Source organism: Drosophila willistoni, chromosome 3R, assembly GCF_018902025.1.
Source record: "Drosophila willistoni isolate 14030-0811.24 chromosome 3R, UCI_dwil_1.1, whole genome shotgun sequence".
In the NCBI taxonomy this organism is placed as follows: Eukaryota; Metazoa; Arthropoda; class Insecta; order Diptera; family Drosophilidae; genus Drosophila; species Drosophila willistoni.
This window is the reverse complement of record NC_061086.1, coordinates 13,724,670-13,742,243: the sequence shown is the minus strand read 5'-3', so window position 1 is coordinate 13,742,243 and position 17,574 is coordinate 13,724,670. Positions and strand designations below refer to the sequence as shown.

Genomic DNA, 17,574 nt, shown 5'->3' with positions numbered 1-17,574 from the left:
ATATAAATAAATCAATTGAACGATGTCTATTTTGAAGCCAAAGCTCAGATTTTATGAAATATTTTAATTAAACAAGAGAAAAAAGAAACAAAAAAAAAGACAGAACTTAAAAATAAAAAAAAAAGAAATAATATCAAAAATATGCTAAATGCTAGAGTTCAGTCGATTAAATCGGCTGGTGGCAAAACAAGTTTTTTGTTGCTGGCTCTACTTGAATTTCAATTTCTTTTCGCCTCGCTAATTGGCATTTGTGATCTTGCTGCCATGGCAAAGTCTAAATCTGGACTAAATGGCCAAAAGGAAATTCACTCTTGCTAATATAGATCTTTTGGATACAACACGGCGTATGCGTTATATTTGTATTTTAACAAACGTTAGAAAACAAACATATCAATGTCATCTAAATCGATCCAATTATGAAGTTGCCGCCGCCCTTAAACTCTTACATGAGAAGAGCACGATCAATGGCTCTCTGACGACGACTGCGTCGTCAATGTTGACTGCGGCAGCGAAGCTACGCGACGGTAACAGCGTTGGCTCCCCAATGGCGGTGGTAGATTCGCTCTCGGCCAATACCCAAAGAGTGTTAGAGTGTCTCGGATTCTTTAACATTCACGATCGTTGCCGTCGGCAGTGGCGTTGCCGCTGTCTTTGGCCTATAAAAGCGGCGCATTTAGTGCTTGCTGCTTTTTGAAGTGAGCTCAGTGTTGAATCGACAGTGAAGTTGGCCAGATCCGGATTCAAAGCAAGCACATAACCAGTTGCCATTGCCAAGCGAAAGACAAGACCCAACACCAAAACCACCAACAACAACAAGTCAACTCGAGCAATTAAAAGTCAACACAGACTGTGTGCAACGCTAATTGTGTGAGTCTGAGACTGGGTCGTTTGGTATTATTCCAGAAAATTTTTGTGCTCTCTGTGGTAGTAACTAGAGTAAATCAGACGCAGCTAAATCAGCTAAAGAGTAGAGGCAAAGTTTTATAAAAGTGAACCCTTGTTTAAAGTAGTGCAAATTGTGGATGCCAATTTAAGCCAACTCGGCGGATTACCGATGCACAAAGCGAAACGACTGCGCGACGGTATGCCAATTCAAAGCCCCGGGATTCGGTCGAGTGGTAAAGTGGTGGTGGTGCCACTGATGTTGGTGGGGTTTTGCCGGTGCCAGTGCCAGTGCCAGCGCAGCAAACTCTAATTGAATTAAATAATAATATACTACAACAAAGAAAAAAAAAAACAAAAACAAGCAAAAACAACAACATCAAAATTAAAAAAACCCTCTCTGGGGCAACACACTCGCATACACAAACACACACAATAACAATACAAAACAACAACAACAACAACACACAGAGACCCAACAGAAATACCAAATATTGCGGTTAAATTTCGGTTAGCCCCCGTCTTACATAAAATACCTGTTCGGTTAGCAATTCAGTCGTCCCTCCCGCTGATTGCCCGTGCGAATCACAAACACACGCATGCAAAAAGGCAAACACCAAACAAGTTGCAAGTGCCACTTCAAAAATGGCGACCCAAAAAAAAAAAGAAAAACGAAAATGGCGCTCCACTGACTTCAATTGCCAAAAATTACATAGACCCAAAACCCAATGTAACACACCCCAAACCAAACGGTCAAGTGACGGTGCCTAAATGCAAAAGGCCGCAATTGTGTATCCCGACAAAAAAAACAAACAGTTGTTGGCCTATACCAACAAGAAAAAACTTCGGTTGAGGCAACAAATCGAACTCACAACAACTTTTGCTTTTGGCACGGTGCAGTCTAAAATGTCAGGAATCGCGGTTACTTTATTTGCCCGACCTATTTCCAGCTCGATTTGCCGCTAAGACTATTGCCAATTTTCCGCCTTTAGAGAAAATTATTAATTACGATTCAATATATATTCTTATCTTTTATCGATTCTACTCACAATAATAATTATTTATATATAGTTTTTTTTGAGAAGTCGAGGGAAAGGTAATGGGCTGATAACCATGAACTAGGTTCCACTTTATGAGATAAAATGTATTTCCAAGAATTTCCCATACAATCTGATGTAGTGGTGGTTATACAATTTCCGATGACAATATGTCTATGCCCGATAGAAACAACCATTTGAGACTATCTCAACAGTTTTACAATAACTATTTGTAATAAATGTATGACTTTGTTTAAGGATTTATGATGTTTCTTATTGGCCAATTGTCTAGAGCTGATAACAAATTAATGCACTTTATTGGCATTTGAATACAATTTTTTTATTACCTGATATTAGTTCTGCATTTCGAAAAAAGAGAAAAGACCGCTCTATGGCCACTTTGTTTGCTTGTGCTCATTCGTTTATAGATAAGGTGCCTCTCTTGGGGTTTTTTTTGTTTTTTGTGAGTTCCCGTCTGCCACTCTCTTCTTTCCCTACACAAATTAACTGACTCATTAACTATGATTTCGCTTGAGTTTGTTTACAATTCTAGTGCGACAATCAAGCAACGTGATTATGTTTGGGACGCAGTTGTGAATAGAAACTGAATTTATCAAGTGAGTAGCGGTATTCAGTTTGACCGGCCGGCAATGCTCAATGAATTGTAATGCCCAACACAACAGTTCAACAGGCGTGAGGTGAAGACGTAATGGTTTTCTTTTCAAATCAAAGACAACAACAACAACAACAACAAACAATATAAAAACGTACCTAATGTTATGTCACCATTCAAAAACTATTATCATCTTTCCTTCTTGGACGCCAAGTACGTGCTACACCCAAAGTTGACCAGAACACCGAGACAAAACACGTTCTACGCTAAATGATAAAAAAGAAAAAAAATGTACAATTTGTTGCGCCTATTTAAAAGTGGGTACAGAGAATTCCAACTCAGAGTTTCATTCTTTCTATGAGATCTATCGTAAGTGCGTGTGTGGAAGTGTATTTTTGTTTTATTTCTCCTCGCCGAGACATACATACTTAGCTGAACTAGAACACATAAGAATAGCAAAAAACAAAAACAAACCGAGAATGTTGAATACAAGAAATTGCCATTTGTGTAAACTAAACTGAGCAAAGCAATCATTTTAGAAACTGAGATACGGGGACGGTGAAACGGTAGCACCCGCAACGGAAGTAGATGGAGACCATGACGGTCTGGTGGGTGAGAGAGAGGGGAAAACCAGAAAACATGGAAACCCAAGACTTGATAAAAACAATACTTATAACAGCGAGTAAACAGAGACTTGCTAGACACTCAAACCCACAGTATACTTTAAAGTTATTACTTTTGAAAAAGTCGCTGAAATACAATGTATTACATGTGTATATTTTTATTGGAATCAATTCAAATCAAAAACCAATATATATAATTGTGTTAAACCTTTTAATTTCAGAAATTAAAACAAAACGACGTAACTTACATCTAAATTGAGTGATCTTTTGGAATAACAATGTGTGGTAAGTCTTGCTTTTGAATGATAAAATAAAACACAAAAAGGTTAATTCGCAACTCATCGCTGGGTCAATGATCGCGATGTGGATAGCAAGAATTAAAATTTATGCATATGAATGCGTTCTCGCATTTTAATTATGCCATTATGGTATTTCTCGCCTTTTGGAGCTATTGCGCAATTTCGGTTTTTGGACGTCGATGGCCTTTCTCCACAGTCGGCTCCAAAAATAACTTCAAATGATCGCCCACAGAGCCAAGCCTGTTGGCTGCATTCGATGGCAAGTTCCATGTGTAAACTGGTTTGTCGATTCGCATGCAGATTTCCTCATAACTGGTCGGGCTTTGGCTCAATTGGTTTTGACTCTTGCAAAATATGTTTGTTGCTTGTTTATCTTTTCTCTTAAACCCCAACACACTCCACACAACTCTCCTTGAGGGTGTGTGTGTGTGTTACACAATTGAAATGTAACAGTTAACCGTTGCCACTTATTGCCCTACCTTGCCCTTTTCTTTTGTTTGTATAGGAATTTTTGCATATCTAAATTACCTGACGCCCAAGTCTCGCCAGGAAGTGTTGGATCTTTTGGTGACAGGGCTTAAGCGATTGGAATACCGTGGTTATGACTCCACTGGCGTGGCCATCGACTCACCTGATAACAAGAATATTGTAATGGTTAAGCGCACTGGCAAGGTCAAGGTGCTAGAGGATGCCATTCAAGAGCGTAAGTAGCTGAAAACTCTTCTACCCTGCCGTTTGTTAAACAGTTTTTAACGAATCTCCACAGTTTTTAGCGGTAGCGAGTACAGTGACCCAGTGATGACGCATGTGGGTATTGCCCACACACGTTGGGCAACTCACGGTGTGCCCTGTGAAAGGAACTCTCATCCACACCGCTCCGATGATACCAATGCGTTCGTTGTAGTCCACAATGGCATTATCACCAACTACAATGATGTGAAGACCTTCTTGGCCAAGAGAGGCTACGAATTCGAATCGGACACAGACACTGAAGTGTTTGCCAAGCTTGTCCATCACTTGTGGAAAAAGCATCCAAATTACTCGTTCCGGGAACTCGTCGAGCAGGCCATTCTACAAGTGGTAAGTGCATTTAACTGATAGGCGGTTATCAGGCTACTAAGCACTTAATTCCGATTGCTGATTACTTACAGGAAGGCGCATTTGCCATTGCCGTAAAGTCCAAGTATTTCCCCGGTGAATGTGTTGCCTCGCGCAGAAGCTCTCCCCTTTTGGTTGGTATTAAGACAAAGACTCGTCTGGCCACCGATCATATTCCCATTTTGTATGGCAAAGGTAAGTTTTTTCCCCTTAATTTTCTGTGACTTTTTCCTCTCTTCATCCACGACGTGTCCTTTGTCTTCTACCTTTCTCTCTCTATTTATCCTTCTCTATGTAAATAACTGTATTTGTGTTGCCTGTGTCCGTTGCTCTGCTCCTCTGACACACTCTTCTACACTATTGTTATGTCCACCTATCGCCGATGTCAACATTTGTCTTGATGATGTTTTCCTTTAGATGACAAGACGCCAATCTCTGACCAAGGTAGTCTTAAATGACCCAATCGTTTAGCATATGGGATAACTTAACTAGGCTTTGGTGGTTGGTTGGTTATTTATGTATATTTGTAAACTAAACTAATCAATGCTTGTCTTCCACTTCTAATTACTCACTAACTTATCTAATTTGTCACTTGAATCCCAGTTACTTTTGCCTAATAACATATAAGAAAACTTCTTTCAATCAAATGTCACTCACACAATGTTTCCGTTCTCTTGTACTTCGTCTAGACGTCGACTCCGGCAAGCCTCAAGGTAATTACAACTTTAAATATACATATTGATTACACGGTATCTAGACACATATTTTGCTTGCTTGTTCTTGGTTTTGGTTTTGGTCCATTTATGTTCTTGGCCACACTGTGAAGTGTGAGCTACAAATTGTCGTAGATATTCTAATTGTCGAAATTGTACAGCTTGTTCAGGAATATTTTAAATTTTCAATTGAATTTAATCGATAGAGAAAAGCGCATTTGTCATAAAATATTCATTTCATTCATTGCATTTGCTGCGTCAAATTCCGAAATATATTTAATTTATAATTTCCTCATGAAATTTTAATAAATATTTATACAACTATGCGCTACATTCAGCATTTAATATTTTTAAATGCTTCAAAGTAAATTTCGCTTTACCCTAAGTAAATATGTCTTTTCTTTACGAATTTAAAGTTAAGTCAACAAAGACAAACACTTGGATAAGTAAAGTGAATAACATATGCTCAACTAAACTAATCTTTTAGTTGCAGTCTTAGCCATGGGCAAACAGTTTCTAATTGCAATGCAATGGAATTGTGTTTTCATTTAATATTCGATTGGTATTTTTGGCGTAAATCCAAATATGTGCGTGTTTCTCTTTGAGTTTAGATTAGGCAAATACTCTGAATTTGCAATGCTCAAATTGCATAATAATAATGGTAAAAACGCTTCTGATATCAATTTGATGGAGCTGGGTTGAGGGTTAACGAAATCTGCATTGCATTAGAAGCTAATTGGTTATATGATGTCGATGTTTATATCTCCATATTTATTTTTAATGGTATTTTGTTTTTTTTCGTTTCCTCAAAAACTCTTTGTTAATTCTTTTCATAAATTTCGGACACCCACACTTGCATCACACGTCAATATACACATACAAAACACATGCACACACTTTGTCCATTGAACGCTTTGCCTTTGCCTCGTGCATGTCGTGGTGTCCTGTTTTTGCCGTTCGCATTTGTGCTGGTGCCATGGACCAAAAATGCCATCGAAATTCACCAATCACTGACAATGCAATTGCACTCTTAACTCGTGGCGCGTTTCACTTGCCCATAAATCGTCCAACCATGATGCCATCAAACGCCATCCAATGACAAAATTAACAAAACAGAATTGCGTCCACATGGACAAACTCGTGAATTGCCAGTTTTGCCCCGTTCGGACAGTACATCTGAATTTATGCCCCTCGAAGAGAAGGAAGTGGAATATTTCTTTGCCTCAGATGCCTCAGCTGTTATCGAGCACACGAATCGTGTTATTTACCTCGAGGTAAGTCAGTTTCGTTTAAGACCAGATCAAGTCTAAAATGCAATATATATTTCAGGACGATGATGTCGCCGCTGTACGTGATGGAACCCTAAGCATTCATCGCTTGAAGAAGAGTCTGGATGACCCACATGCACGTGAGATCACCACCCTCAAAATGGAGATCCAACAGATCATGAAGGGCAACTATGACTACTTCATGCAAAAGGAGATTTTCGAGCAACCCGACTCTGTGGTCAACACCATGCGTGGCCGTGTCCGCTTTGATGGCAACGCCATTGTCTTGGGTGGCATCAAGGACTACATTCCTGAGATTAAGCGCTGTCGCCGCCTTATGTTAATTGGTTGCGGCACATCGTATCACAGTGCAGTGGCTACCAGACAGCTGCTCGAAGAACTGACTGAATTGCCAGTCATGGTGGAGCTTGCCTCCGATTTTCTTGATCGTAATACACCTATTTTCCGTGATGATGTTTGCTTCTTCATCTCACAGTCTGGCGAGACAGCCGACACATTGATGGCCCTGCGATACTGCAAACAGCGGGGAGCCCTTATTGTGGGCATTACCAACACGGTGGGCAGCAGTATCTGTCGCGAATCACATTGCGGAGTCCATATCAATGCTGGGCCAGAAATCGGTGTTGCCTCAACTAAGGCTTACACTTCACAGTTCATTTCGTTGGTTATGTTCGCATTGGTCATGTCCGAGGATAGGTTATCGCTTCAAACTCGTCGCCTGGAGATTCTTCAGGCCTTGTCCAAGCTGGCAGATCAGATTCGCGAAGTCCTAAAGTTGGACTCAAAGGTTCAAGAGTTGGCAAAGGATCTGTATCAGCACAAGTCTCTGCTGATTATGGGTCGTGGCTACAATTTCGCCACATGTCTGGAAGGAGCTTTGGTAAGTCGTCATGACTGCATTAAGAGAGCATTCATTAATTACCTTATTTCTGTCAACTTACAGAAAGTAAAAGAGTTGACCTACATGCACAGTGAGGGAATTATGGCCGGAGAGCTGAAGCATGGACCCCTTGCTCTTGTCGATGATTCTATGCCAGTGCTAATGATCGTATTGCGCGATCCTGTTTATGTCAAATGCATGAATGCTCTTCAGCAGGTTACCTCACGCAAGGGATGCCCTGTGATTATTTGCGAAGAGGGAGACGAGGAGACAAAGGCATTCTCATCACGTCACTTGGAGATTCCCCGCACCGTTGACTGTCTACAGGGAATTCTGACAGTTATTCCCATGCAGCTGCTATCCTACCACATTGCCGTACTCCGTGGCTGTGATGTTGACTGCCCACGTAACTTGGCCAAGTCGGTGACGGTCGAGTAATATGGGTTATGAGACGACTGCTTCCTTTCTTTCCATAGCCTTACTTTCGACATAGGCATCCGAGTCTCTGAACATGTTTTTATAATGCGAACACCACCGTACTTGGCGGCTGTTTGGATACATTCCATGATAATCTCTATACATATTAGGCCTTAACACTTACACACACACTATATATATCCACACATGAGTATGTATGTACGCCCAATGTGTGGGAGTATACGCATATAACTAAATTTTTATTTGCATATATACATATGTATGTACAATAAGTACACTTTTACGTGTACCCGTGCGCCCATCAAGATGCAAATCACTTATTAAATTGAAATTTTTGTTATATAAGTTGAAGTTTGTTCTTAAATACGTGTATTATGGCCAAGAGTCAACTCAAAAGGCAGAGAAATGTGACTCTTAAACAGGTATTATTCCCTCATAAAATAACTTTTTTATTCACTCTGCAGTCAGTGGCATTTTGCACAAAGCAAAAGAAATCATTTCGAGTATATGTAAATACATTTAAACTCTTTAATGGTGATTAGTATTCAAATGTTTCGCAATGTCGTCTTAATTTGTCCATACGAGTATTGCGGAGCCTGGCTATCAAATGGAAACAGTCTGTTGTTTCAAAATCATACTACTCAGACTCATTATGGCTTAGAACTCGTAGCTAATTCCCAGGTTGTGGGCAAATGAAAGAGAACCCTTTTTGAACACATGGACCTAACATTTGAAGTCTGAACGAATATTTGAAGACTCTATTTTATTTTAGTATATTGTTTGCAAGGTATAAAGGAAGATTTTGAATAGAAGAAAGTGATGAAACAATTGAAATTTGATAAACAAATATTGAGAGAATATATTGCTTTGAAAAGAGTGGACCAAAAATTTGCACACATGGACCAAACATTTGAATTCTCAACGAATTATAAAAGAAGATTTTGAAAAGAAGAAAGTGAAATGTTTTAAATTGATAAACAAATATTGAGAGAATATGTATATGGAAATGCGATTGGAGGTATTAAAGAATATTATAATAACTAAAGTATTGACTAAGTTAGAATAGATGCTACAGATACTCTATAGAATTAAAAATATTATTTGTGTAGGAAACATTTTCGCATTATTATATAAATTGGAAAGGTCTAACATTTCAAACCCAATTGAATAAAATATATTGTTACTTTGACATTTTACTTTAAAATAGCCACTGAAACAATTAAATGGAATTGTTTGGAAACAGAGATCATTGAATAATAAAGTTTAACCACACAAAAGTTTATAAAAACTTTATTGTAATTAAAAACATATGTTAAATATTCACCTTTAGTTGAACATTTTTGTGCTGACATCCTTCGACAATAAAAAATAAAACAATTTCCCTTTTTTTGTATGCTAAAGTGTATTCTGCATAGCATATTTGAATGTCGAATAAGTAATCAGAAAAAATCTTTTTTTTTTTGTGAAAATTGAGACCGTGTTAAAGCTTGAGTGTACCTACATTTTTTTTGCCTATTATGTGTCGGACGTAATCTTTAATGAAATGTAACTTTAAATTGGATTACATAAAAACGAAATGCTCTAACGAAATGTGTGCCACAAAACAAAATACATAAAAATGTGGGGTAGACCCTAAGCGGATGCCAAGAAACAAGATGTTGATGTTCTTGTTGTTGTTGTTGTTGTGTTGGTGCGTCGCGATTTTCCAGTCGCTCTAGGGATAAATGCGAGCCGGTGGCAAAAGAAAACGACCGTCATTTTATTGGAAACTGCGGTGGTATCAGCACTAAAAGGTTATGACTTTAAGGCGGTCTACACTTTTGGGTCCCCCCAAAAAAGTCAGTAGCACGACCAAATCCAAAACAAACACTAACGAATAAATGGAAAATATATAAATGGGCACTGCTAAGTCGTCGACATTGCCAAACCAAACATACTTCTACCCATAGCCGTCTCTCTCGCTCGCACTCTGTCCCTCTCTGTCTGTGGGCAGGTGCTCAAGCACAGGTAAAAAGCAGCACAGACAACTTTCATTGAATTGAACATGCTCGGCAATGTTCTTATTATTTCCCATTCAGCTTCCGTAGGGTGCTTAATCTAGATTAAAGGCTGCGGGATGTACAGACAGGCACACTTGGATCTTAGCCAGACACAGCCCCGGGAAAAGCACCCAGGAAGGCCGGCAGCCAGGCAGCATTCTCTTTACTCAAGAGCCAAAAGAAGCTCAAAATATTTGGGTTGATGTTTTCATTGGCAGCAGCGGCTAACAGACGCCGCCGCCGCCGCCAGTTAAGTGTATTGTTTTCCTCTTACACGATATGTAGTTGTTATATACGAGTATTTATATGTATCGTGAAGGCACAACAGCTTCAGACATTTTAGCGAAATTGTGTTTATTAAGCCACCCTTTAAAAATGCAATCAGAATCGCCATTCCATTCATCCCCACTGTCGTCGCCAGCGGAGACAACCCAAGCACTTTGCCAAAAAAAAATTAATTGAATTTTCTCACATAAAGCGATTGAAGTTCTTTTGTCAACGAACCATATAAATGCAAAGCAGCAACGGGTAAATTTCTTAGATTTCTATCTAGAGATAGTAGAAATTGTCTACTAAAAAATTGTATCTTTTACGTACGTTATGCTGCTATGAATTTGACTTTACTTTTCCAACATGCTCAACGTTTTAAAGGGTAATAGAATTTTAATGGAAATTCTTAATTAAAATGTAACTACTGTGTGTTTTTTTTGTTTGTTTTCCTCACTTTTAGATTTAATTGACTCATCGCCTATCAAGGGATATATGCCAAAACTTGGATAAGGGTTAAGCTGTCAGTGGATTTGTTGGCATTCAAACATATGTGTGTGCGGGCGAAATTGAATTGCGCGATTTTCGAATATTTATTATCACTGCCTGCCACCTGCCACCAACCAGCAGCCTCCAGCAACCTGCCACATGACTGCCATTGGGGGCAACTATGTGCAAAACCATCTGCCAATTGCTTAAGGATTGCTTTGAGACCGTCGGACTTACGGTATGTCAGCACAGCACAGTGAAGCACACAGAGTACGTACCTATGTATAGTAAAAGTTTTCAAAGCCGCAAGCTCCTCCAACAGAGTCCCACAGTCTCAATCCCAGCAGTCGGCAAGCAGTTGAAATAAATTCATGACTGTAAAACATTCCGGTTAAATTGTTGCGATTCCTGCCCCCTTGCCAGCAGTCCAAGTTCGGTCCGGGTCCGGGTCCATCTGCCGTCAAATAAGAAACTTTGAGCTGCAACTTTGAGCTGCCGTTTCCGTTTCCGCTCTGTAGACTAGCGGCTGGTTGGTTGGTTGGTTGGCTTGTTTTAATGTCCCGCTCGCTCGCAGCGAATATGAAATGGAAACATGTTTATGCATTTCCCGACGTGCGAAAACTTGTGAAACTGTTATAAAAACACGTTCAGGTAATAACATAAGAAACTTTTTATCTCGTCCTTGTCATTGGCATTGCTCTCGATTCTGTGTCTGTGACTGCCTCATATTCTTGCCACATTTACTACCTGGCAGAGGTTGTCGTTGTCGTCGTCATCGTGGTCGATGGCACGTTTTGGTTATTTCTTCAATTGCCTCATTAGGAGCTGCATTGCATATCCGGCTTATGGCCAGTCGTCTAACAATTTTTAATGTATGCTCAATTATTTTACTTTTACATTTCCGTGCACTAAAGGTAGGTACGTGTTACCCCTTGACAAGCAGATCAGTAATCAATGTGGCATATATTTGAATACTCTGATTATTACAAGGAAAAGAGAACCGGAAATAGGGATTCTCCACCCAAAGGACGTTTAGATGCCATAAGTAAGGACCATAAATATTTAGCTGACTGTGCGCTTAACTTAGAATCCTCACTACAACATAAACAATTGCGAATTATTGGTCTTTCTCTTGTTGTTGTTGTCATTGGCCAAACAAAAAAAAAAATAAAAGCAGTTTCGATTTACGTTATTACTTAGAGACAGACCACAAAAACTACAACTTGCTGGTCTCAAATAAATCACAAACCATCCGAAATCGAACGTTTGTCGAGTTTCCGCTTCAGCACCCGACACTCAATTGACTGAGACATGAACTTGGCATTGGTATTGGGATGTGAGGCATGAGACATTGGGCGTGGCAGTGTCGATTGATGCCTTTGATTGGTATCAAATGGAGCCCAGGATTTACGCCCGGGCTAATGCTTCATTGGGCTCTCTTGAGGATTTGTATCTGGGAATTTGCTCCATGTCAAAGACAAACACTGAAGTGTCAGTTCAGTCACTCAGTTGGTGCGAACAGTTGATGCCGATTGAGAGGGCTCCTCCGACGATTACAATAGTCTCCATTCTGCAAATTACACTCGACACATACTACTCTGTTCTCTTCTCCTTTTTTGCTCACTAGTTATCCACTCTTTTTTTGCAGGTGAGTATTTTTTAAGGGGACAATGACAAATGCTTTTGCGCCACTTACAGCTCAACAACGCCCACAAAAGGGGGTGGGGTCTCAAAACTTCGGACAGCACTCTAGAATTATCTCTGGAGAAAAGATAATTGAATATATTTGCAAAGTTATCTCATTTCATTTGGCCGGGCTATGAAAGCTGAGGGTAAACCCGTTTTAAATATGCAACAAAAAAGTTGGTAAAGTTCATTCCAAAATAACTTTTGCAATGCCGCGTGCGGACTTGGCCGAAACTGAATGAATATGCGAGCATGGGGCAAGAATGGAGACAGGGCTGTGTGTCAGTGTGTGTTCTTCTTAGGGATCAGGACAAAACGAAACTAGAATACTGTATGTTTGACTGAATTTGTTTATGTCACCTGGGAATAGAAAGTTTTACAATAAAAACAAATCAAAACAAAAACAAAACAAAGCAATTCAAACGATAATTGTTATGGCTTGTGATATTATTCATAACACTACCGAGTAATAGGCAAGGAATAGGAGAAGAAGACAGCTATATTTAGGCCCACTTCCTGCGACAGGTGGAAATAATGAAAAAGCTTCCACACAAGCAAAGCAAAATTGACGGTGCAGCTGGTTACTCGATTTCCGTTCATCGATGTGATTGAAATCCTACCAAGCCACTTTAAAATGGATAACAAAAATTCAGTTTTTCTCTGTCATGAATCTCTTCATACGGGCCCATACGAAGACAAGTCTGCACACACACATAACACCCAGCATCTGCAAGAAGCGCTTTTAACACGAATCTCCTCTACTGTCTGTTTTTCACTTTGGAGGACGCACATGCTGATTATTTGCAATTCCAACGGAATTCCACGTTCCCCCCACCGCTGAACGCAAAACGGCAAAGTGAGCTAAAAATACAAGAGGAACGAACAAAATATTAAAATATTCCAAGCCTCCCTTCGAGGTAGACAATTGAAGAATCAGACAAAGAATCCGCTCGCTAGGTATCCTATAGCAGCTGTGACTGCCACTGGCACTCTGAGTGGGTACACGAGTAGGTGTGTGTGTGTGTGTGTGTGTGTGTGTGTGGGAGCAGAGAACTACCAATATAGTACGTAGACAATGATGAGACTGCATCGGCAACAGAGTAAAGGAATAATGTCGCTCATACGCCACGTTGCCGCTAATATTTCGACGAACTAATGAACGAAGCCAGACCATGGCATATGAGAGTTCGCAATCCTGCTCGTTGCGTGTCTGTGCGTGTGGGTGGAAAGTCAAAGCCGGTTACCGTTGCTCTCTTGGGGTTCGCTCCACTTGTTTGTATTTACTCACACATGCATGTGTGTATGTGTGTGTGTGTGTGTGAGTGTATTGGTGGCAAAATGGACGTACCGTGTACACCTAGGACACCGGACGGAACCGAATGCAAACATATTTATGTGGCTACGTGCTGTTGCATATCTTTTGAAAATTTTACATTTTTGCCAGGCAACCAGGCAGTCGGTGTCACTTCACCCACACACACATATCCCACTGGCAATATTTTCTTTTGCCAGCATTCCCATACATACAGTCCCTCCTCTCTGTTGGTGGAAACGCATGCGACTGACAAATAACTTTCGACACATGATGCCACAGCACTAACCATGAATTTCATTATGAGACTACTCCCAGCAAGTTGCGCAACAAAAAACAAAAAAAAGACGAAATCGAGAAAAATTGAGAAATTTTCGGTAAACAAAAAAAAAAAAAGAAAAATATAAAAAACTACTTCATCATACAACCAAACAGACAAAAGCAGAACATTGTATATGCCAATATAACGTTATGTATAACTGCGATAAATGAATATTGTATTTGTAAAATCTATATCAAATCAATAAATACTTTTATGTCTCTCTGCACTTGTGATTCTAAGCCCATTCATTCATTGTCTGCTGTGTCTGTTGTGCCTTTAAAAAGTTCATCAATTATTTTATTTATTGTTGCATACTTTTAGGCCAACAAATTCTTTAGCCTTTTTGTTTAAAAATACACATAGAAACACATGCCCAAACATAAAAATAAACGTTCACAAGTTGCGTATCATCATCCACTGGGCCCTTGAGTGAGTTATGATAAGCTATGAAAACAACAAGAGTACTGAATTTAATACTGTTGTCACTTATTCTCTAGGGTTGTACAACATTAAATAGATTTATTAGGACAAAAAGTAGATTTTAACATAAATCAGATTACCCTTAGGCAACATAGAAGGCCATGATAATAGACGATCCATCAGACATTTCATTGGGGAGAAAGTGAAAGTTTTTGTCTGGCTAGATTGCATTTGTACAAGTATAGTACATTTGCGACCGACATATACACATACATACATATAAATGGGCGGATCTTCATACTTGGCCCCAAACCCAGACGGAGGCAGTTTTAAGTCATAAAATATTTATACCAGGCAAGGAGCGCTCCTGTAATTGTACTTAGTTTACGGCCATCGTAAATTGAGTGCGCATAAAAACCCACATCGAAACACATTTAAGCGAAACAATTCCCCTTAATGGACAAGGCGGCAATACCAATGGAAATGGCAGTGACTGCGGCTGTGGCGATGGCAATGGCAGACGCAGTGCGTCAACCCAACTATGTATACTACTCCGGCAAGTGGGTTGGTTGGCTGGCAGCCACGTGCCGCTGAAGGTCACTACTTCACCAAAGGACGAGCATATTTCCGTTTGTTTACTTGCAAGTCCGATGAACTTGACACTCGACTCAATTACTTCGACACGTGTGGACGATGCCTGTCAGTTTGCCAATACCAGACAACATTATGTCTATCTAATGGTTTCATATTTTTAAAAATCTCAAGTGGAGAAGAGGATTGCTCCCAGTTACCATCTTGCATCTCTTTCTGAAATACAGACACATTTTTCATACTTCGAACTGAAATTGATTCAAGCACTCGCAATCAGTTGAATGCTGGAAATTACTTAAAGGGCAATAAATTTCGATTTATGATAGATTGTTGATTTAAACCATTTAAAAGATTTAGTGTGTTTGCCTTTGCTGACATCTTTTTGAAGCAAAATAAAACTAAATATCGCTCATACGACATGTGGTTCCAAATATAAATAATTATTATTTAGCTAGTGTTGCTTTAAAAGCAGCCTTCATATTGAGAATATAAAAATAAAATAAGTGATAATATTTCGGGGAAAAACTCAACATAAAATATTCAAACATAAATTCATTTAAACCGTTGAAACAGTTGAGCTGATGCTAAGCAAAAGAAATAGAGTCATTAAGAATTAATTGCCTATTAATTTACAACCACGTTTTGTTTTAACTATTCTTAAGAGTAAGCCGAAAACGTTTTTAATCCCGCTTTTTGCTTCAAATGGCACAAGAAGATACCATTTGATATATGGACACCTATGTTACATAGGTGTTTATGTTTAAGTGTGTTCTTAAAATACACACTAAAAGATTTAATGATTGCAAATTTAATTCTAAGTTGCTCTGCCGGTTCTTAACCTTGAAATATGGTACCTTTTATTCACAGCAGATCACATAGAATTAGTGCACGAGTTAGACTTTTAGCTAGTTGTTGTTTCTTTAGTCAATACACAGAGAGTTAGTATTTCATTTTTGGTTAAATCTCTTCGAAACGAAACCGGTTTTTAATGCTAATCAGCCACCAATGAGAGGGAAATATACAGTCCAGACAATGACGAAACAAAAAAAGAAGCAGCAACAGAGGTAACCATTGTCACTTTGACTCGTTTTGAAACACTTCCGCAACAGACACACAGATGAAACACAGCGGTGGAAGATGGAAAAATATTCTAATTATCACCAAATACACAGATTTAATTCTACAAAAAGCGATTTAATTTTACTTGAGGCGAAATATATGTTGCTTACTAAGCAAAGTTGGTCAAACAGAGTTTATGGCCTTAGACTAACCTAGGAAATATGATCTTTACATGGATAAGTGGCGAGTGGTTAGTACATATTTAGGCAAGAGCAGAGGGCAAGTAGTAAGTGCTGACGGTACTAGTGGCCGGTCTGGGACTAGGTGTCTGGTAGGAGTATCCATTACTTGATCCCGTTGTCGTCGGAATCAGTGTGGGTGTTATGGTGGTGGTGCTTCTTGTTGGAATCACTGACGGCGTTGAGGTCGTGACTGGGCGGTCGGGATGTATTGTAGGCTTCGGCGTTTCAATTGCACCTTCTGTTGTTGTCGTATAGACAGTTTGAGTAGTTGTAGTTGTAGAAGTAGTCGATAGATCATCCGGAGTAAAATCTGTGTTTACCTCTGTGGTGTGGTGAGTGACTGGCTTTTCCGTAGTTGTGGTTGTGCTCGAGAAGGTGACAAACTTATTAAATCCAAATCCAAAGCCACCGCCCGATGATTTGGCCTGTAGCACGCTATTCAGAATTTGAATTTTCTGCGATATCAGATTCGAGATGAGCTGTGTATTAATGGGCGAGGCTGTCGCTGTGGATTGATAGCTGCTGCTGCTGCTGCCTGAATAACCTAAAAAATAATCCACAGAGCTTTCAATTTCCAAGGGTCACTCTCACTTTTTATTCGTTTAATTACCACCCGTTGGTGCAAACACCTTGATGAAGATGGGCTTAGCATCGGCCACTACAGCTGCGCCACAAATTAAGAGCGCCAAAATTGGAATAGTTCTAAGCATGTTGTCTGCGTCCACGTTATGACTGGCCGCCGCGTCACGACGCTTACTTTTATACACGAGGTCTCAGTTTCAGTCTCAGTAGTATCGTCGGAAGATGGCTCAGCTGTTTAAGTTGTCACTTTATGATTATTGTGCGTTTTGCTTTGCTCATCTAGCACTTCGTATACATACATATATCCGAATCTAACGCTCGAGTGGTTTGCAAACATTATGCCAGTATGCTATGATGCCAGTCTGCCCCTGGATAAGGCCACCCCACATTGGCAGAGCCAGAGTGGTAAGTGATAAGTAAGCATTGCCTTCAATAATTTATTGCTAAATCAAGTAGTTTATGATCTGACAGGTACTCGAATTAACAATCAAAAGAGAGAATTTTGTGTGCTCTTTGGCTAAACTCTAAAAGATGTTAATGTCTCAAATTGCCTAAACATACGTACATACATATATGCATTTATTAAACATGCAAAAAATATTACAAACTATTTAATATAGATTAAAAATTAAATGACTAGTTAGCAAAATATATGCGTTAAATTTTATTATCCAACATATTTTTGTATGTCCA

General features: G+C 39.4%; 2 protein-coding genes across 7 annotated transcripts; one reads left to right on the top strand and one right to left on the bottom strand.

The window, feature by feature from the left end:
* Nucleotides 1-685: 685 nt before the first annotated feature.
* Nucleotides 686-8,217, top strand: LOC6650953 (glutamine--fructose-6-phosphate aminotransferase [isomerizing] 2). Of its 6 annotated transcripts, none has more exons than XM_015176747.3 (10): nucleotides 686-867; nucleotides 3,377-3,440; nucleotides 3,960-4,157; nucleotides 4,221-4,534; nucleotides 4,606-4,747; nucleotides 4,970-4,996; nucleotides 5,242-5,265; nucleotides 6,418-6,539; nucleotides 6,595-7,434; nucleotides 7,498-8,217. In XM_015176747.3, the coding sequence occupies exons 2-10, from the start codon at nucleotides 3,434-3,436 to the stop codon at nucleotides 7,870-7,872; spliced, it is 2,049 nt and encodes a 682-aa protein (XP_015032233.1). In that variant the 5' UTR covers nucleotides 686-867; nucleotides 3,377-3,433; the 3' UTR covers nucleotides 7,873-8,217. The 6 variants fall into 6 exon arrangements, with proteins under 6 accessions (XP_015032233.1, XP_015032230.1, XP_015032231.1 ...); XM_015176744.3 differs by having other exon boundaries at nucleotides 6,382-6,539; XM_015176745.3 differs by lacking the exon at nucleotides 4,970-4,996.
* Nucleotides 8,218-16,319: 8,102 nt separating this feature from the next.
* Nucleotides 16,320-17,009, bottom strand: LOC6650952 (uncharacterized protein PB18E9.04c). The gene is made up of 2 exons (XM_002073835.2): nucleotides 16,910-17,009; nucleotides 16,320-16,834 (listed from the first exon to the last, which is right to left on the bottom strand). The coding sequence occupies exons 1-2, from the start codon at nucleotides 17,007-17,009 to the stop codon at nucleotides 16,320-16,322; spliced, it is 615 nt and encodes a 204-aa protein (XP_002073871.2).
* Between the last annotated feature and the right edge of the window lie 565 nt (nucleotides 17,010-17,574).

What these genes read in the sequence shown, in the direction of transcription:
- LOC6650953 (XM_015176744.3), top strand. An exon ending in AGAGGATGCCATTCAAGAGC is followed by an intron (nt 4,158 to 4,220) that starts GTAAGTAGCTGA and finishes GAATCTCCACAG; the next exon opens with TTTTTAGCGGTAGCGAGTAC. An exon ending in CGACTCCGGCAAGCCTCAAG is followed by an intron (nt 5,266 to 6,381) that starts GTAATTACAACT and finishes TTAACAAAACAG; the next exon opens with AATTGCGTCCACATGGACAA.
- LOC6650952 (XM_002073835.2), bottom strand. Translation starts at nt 17,009, where the DNA reads ATGCTTAGAACTATTCCAATTTTGGCGCTCTTAATTTGTGGCGCAGCT. An exon ending in GGTGTTTGCACCAACGGGTG is followed by an intron (nt 16,835 to 16,909) that starts GTAATTAAACGA and finishes TAGGTTATTCAG; the next exon opens with GCAGCAGCAGCAGCAGCTAT.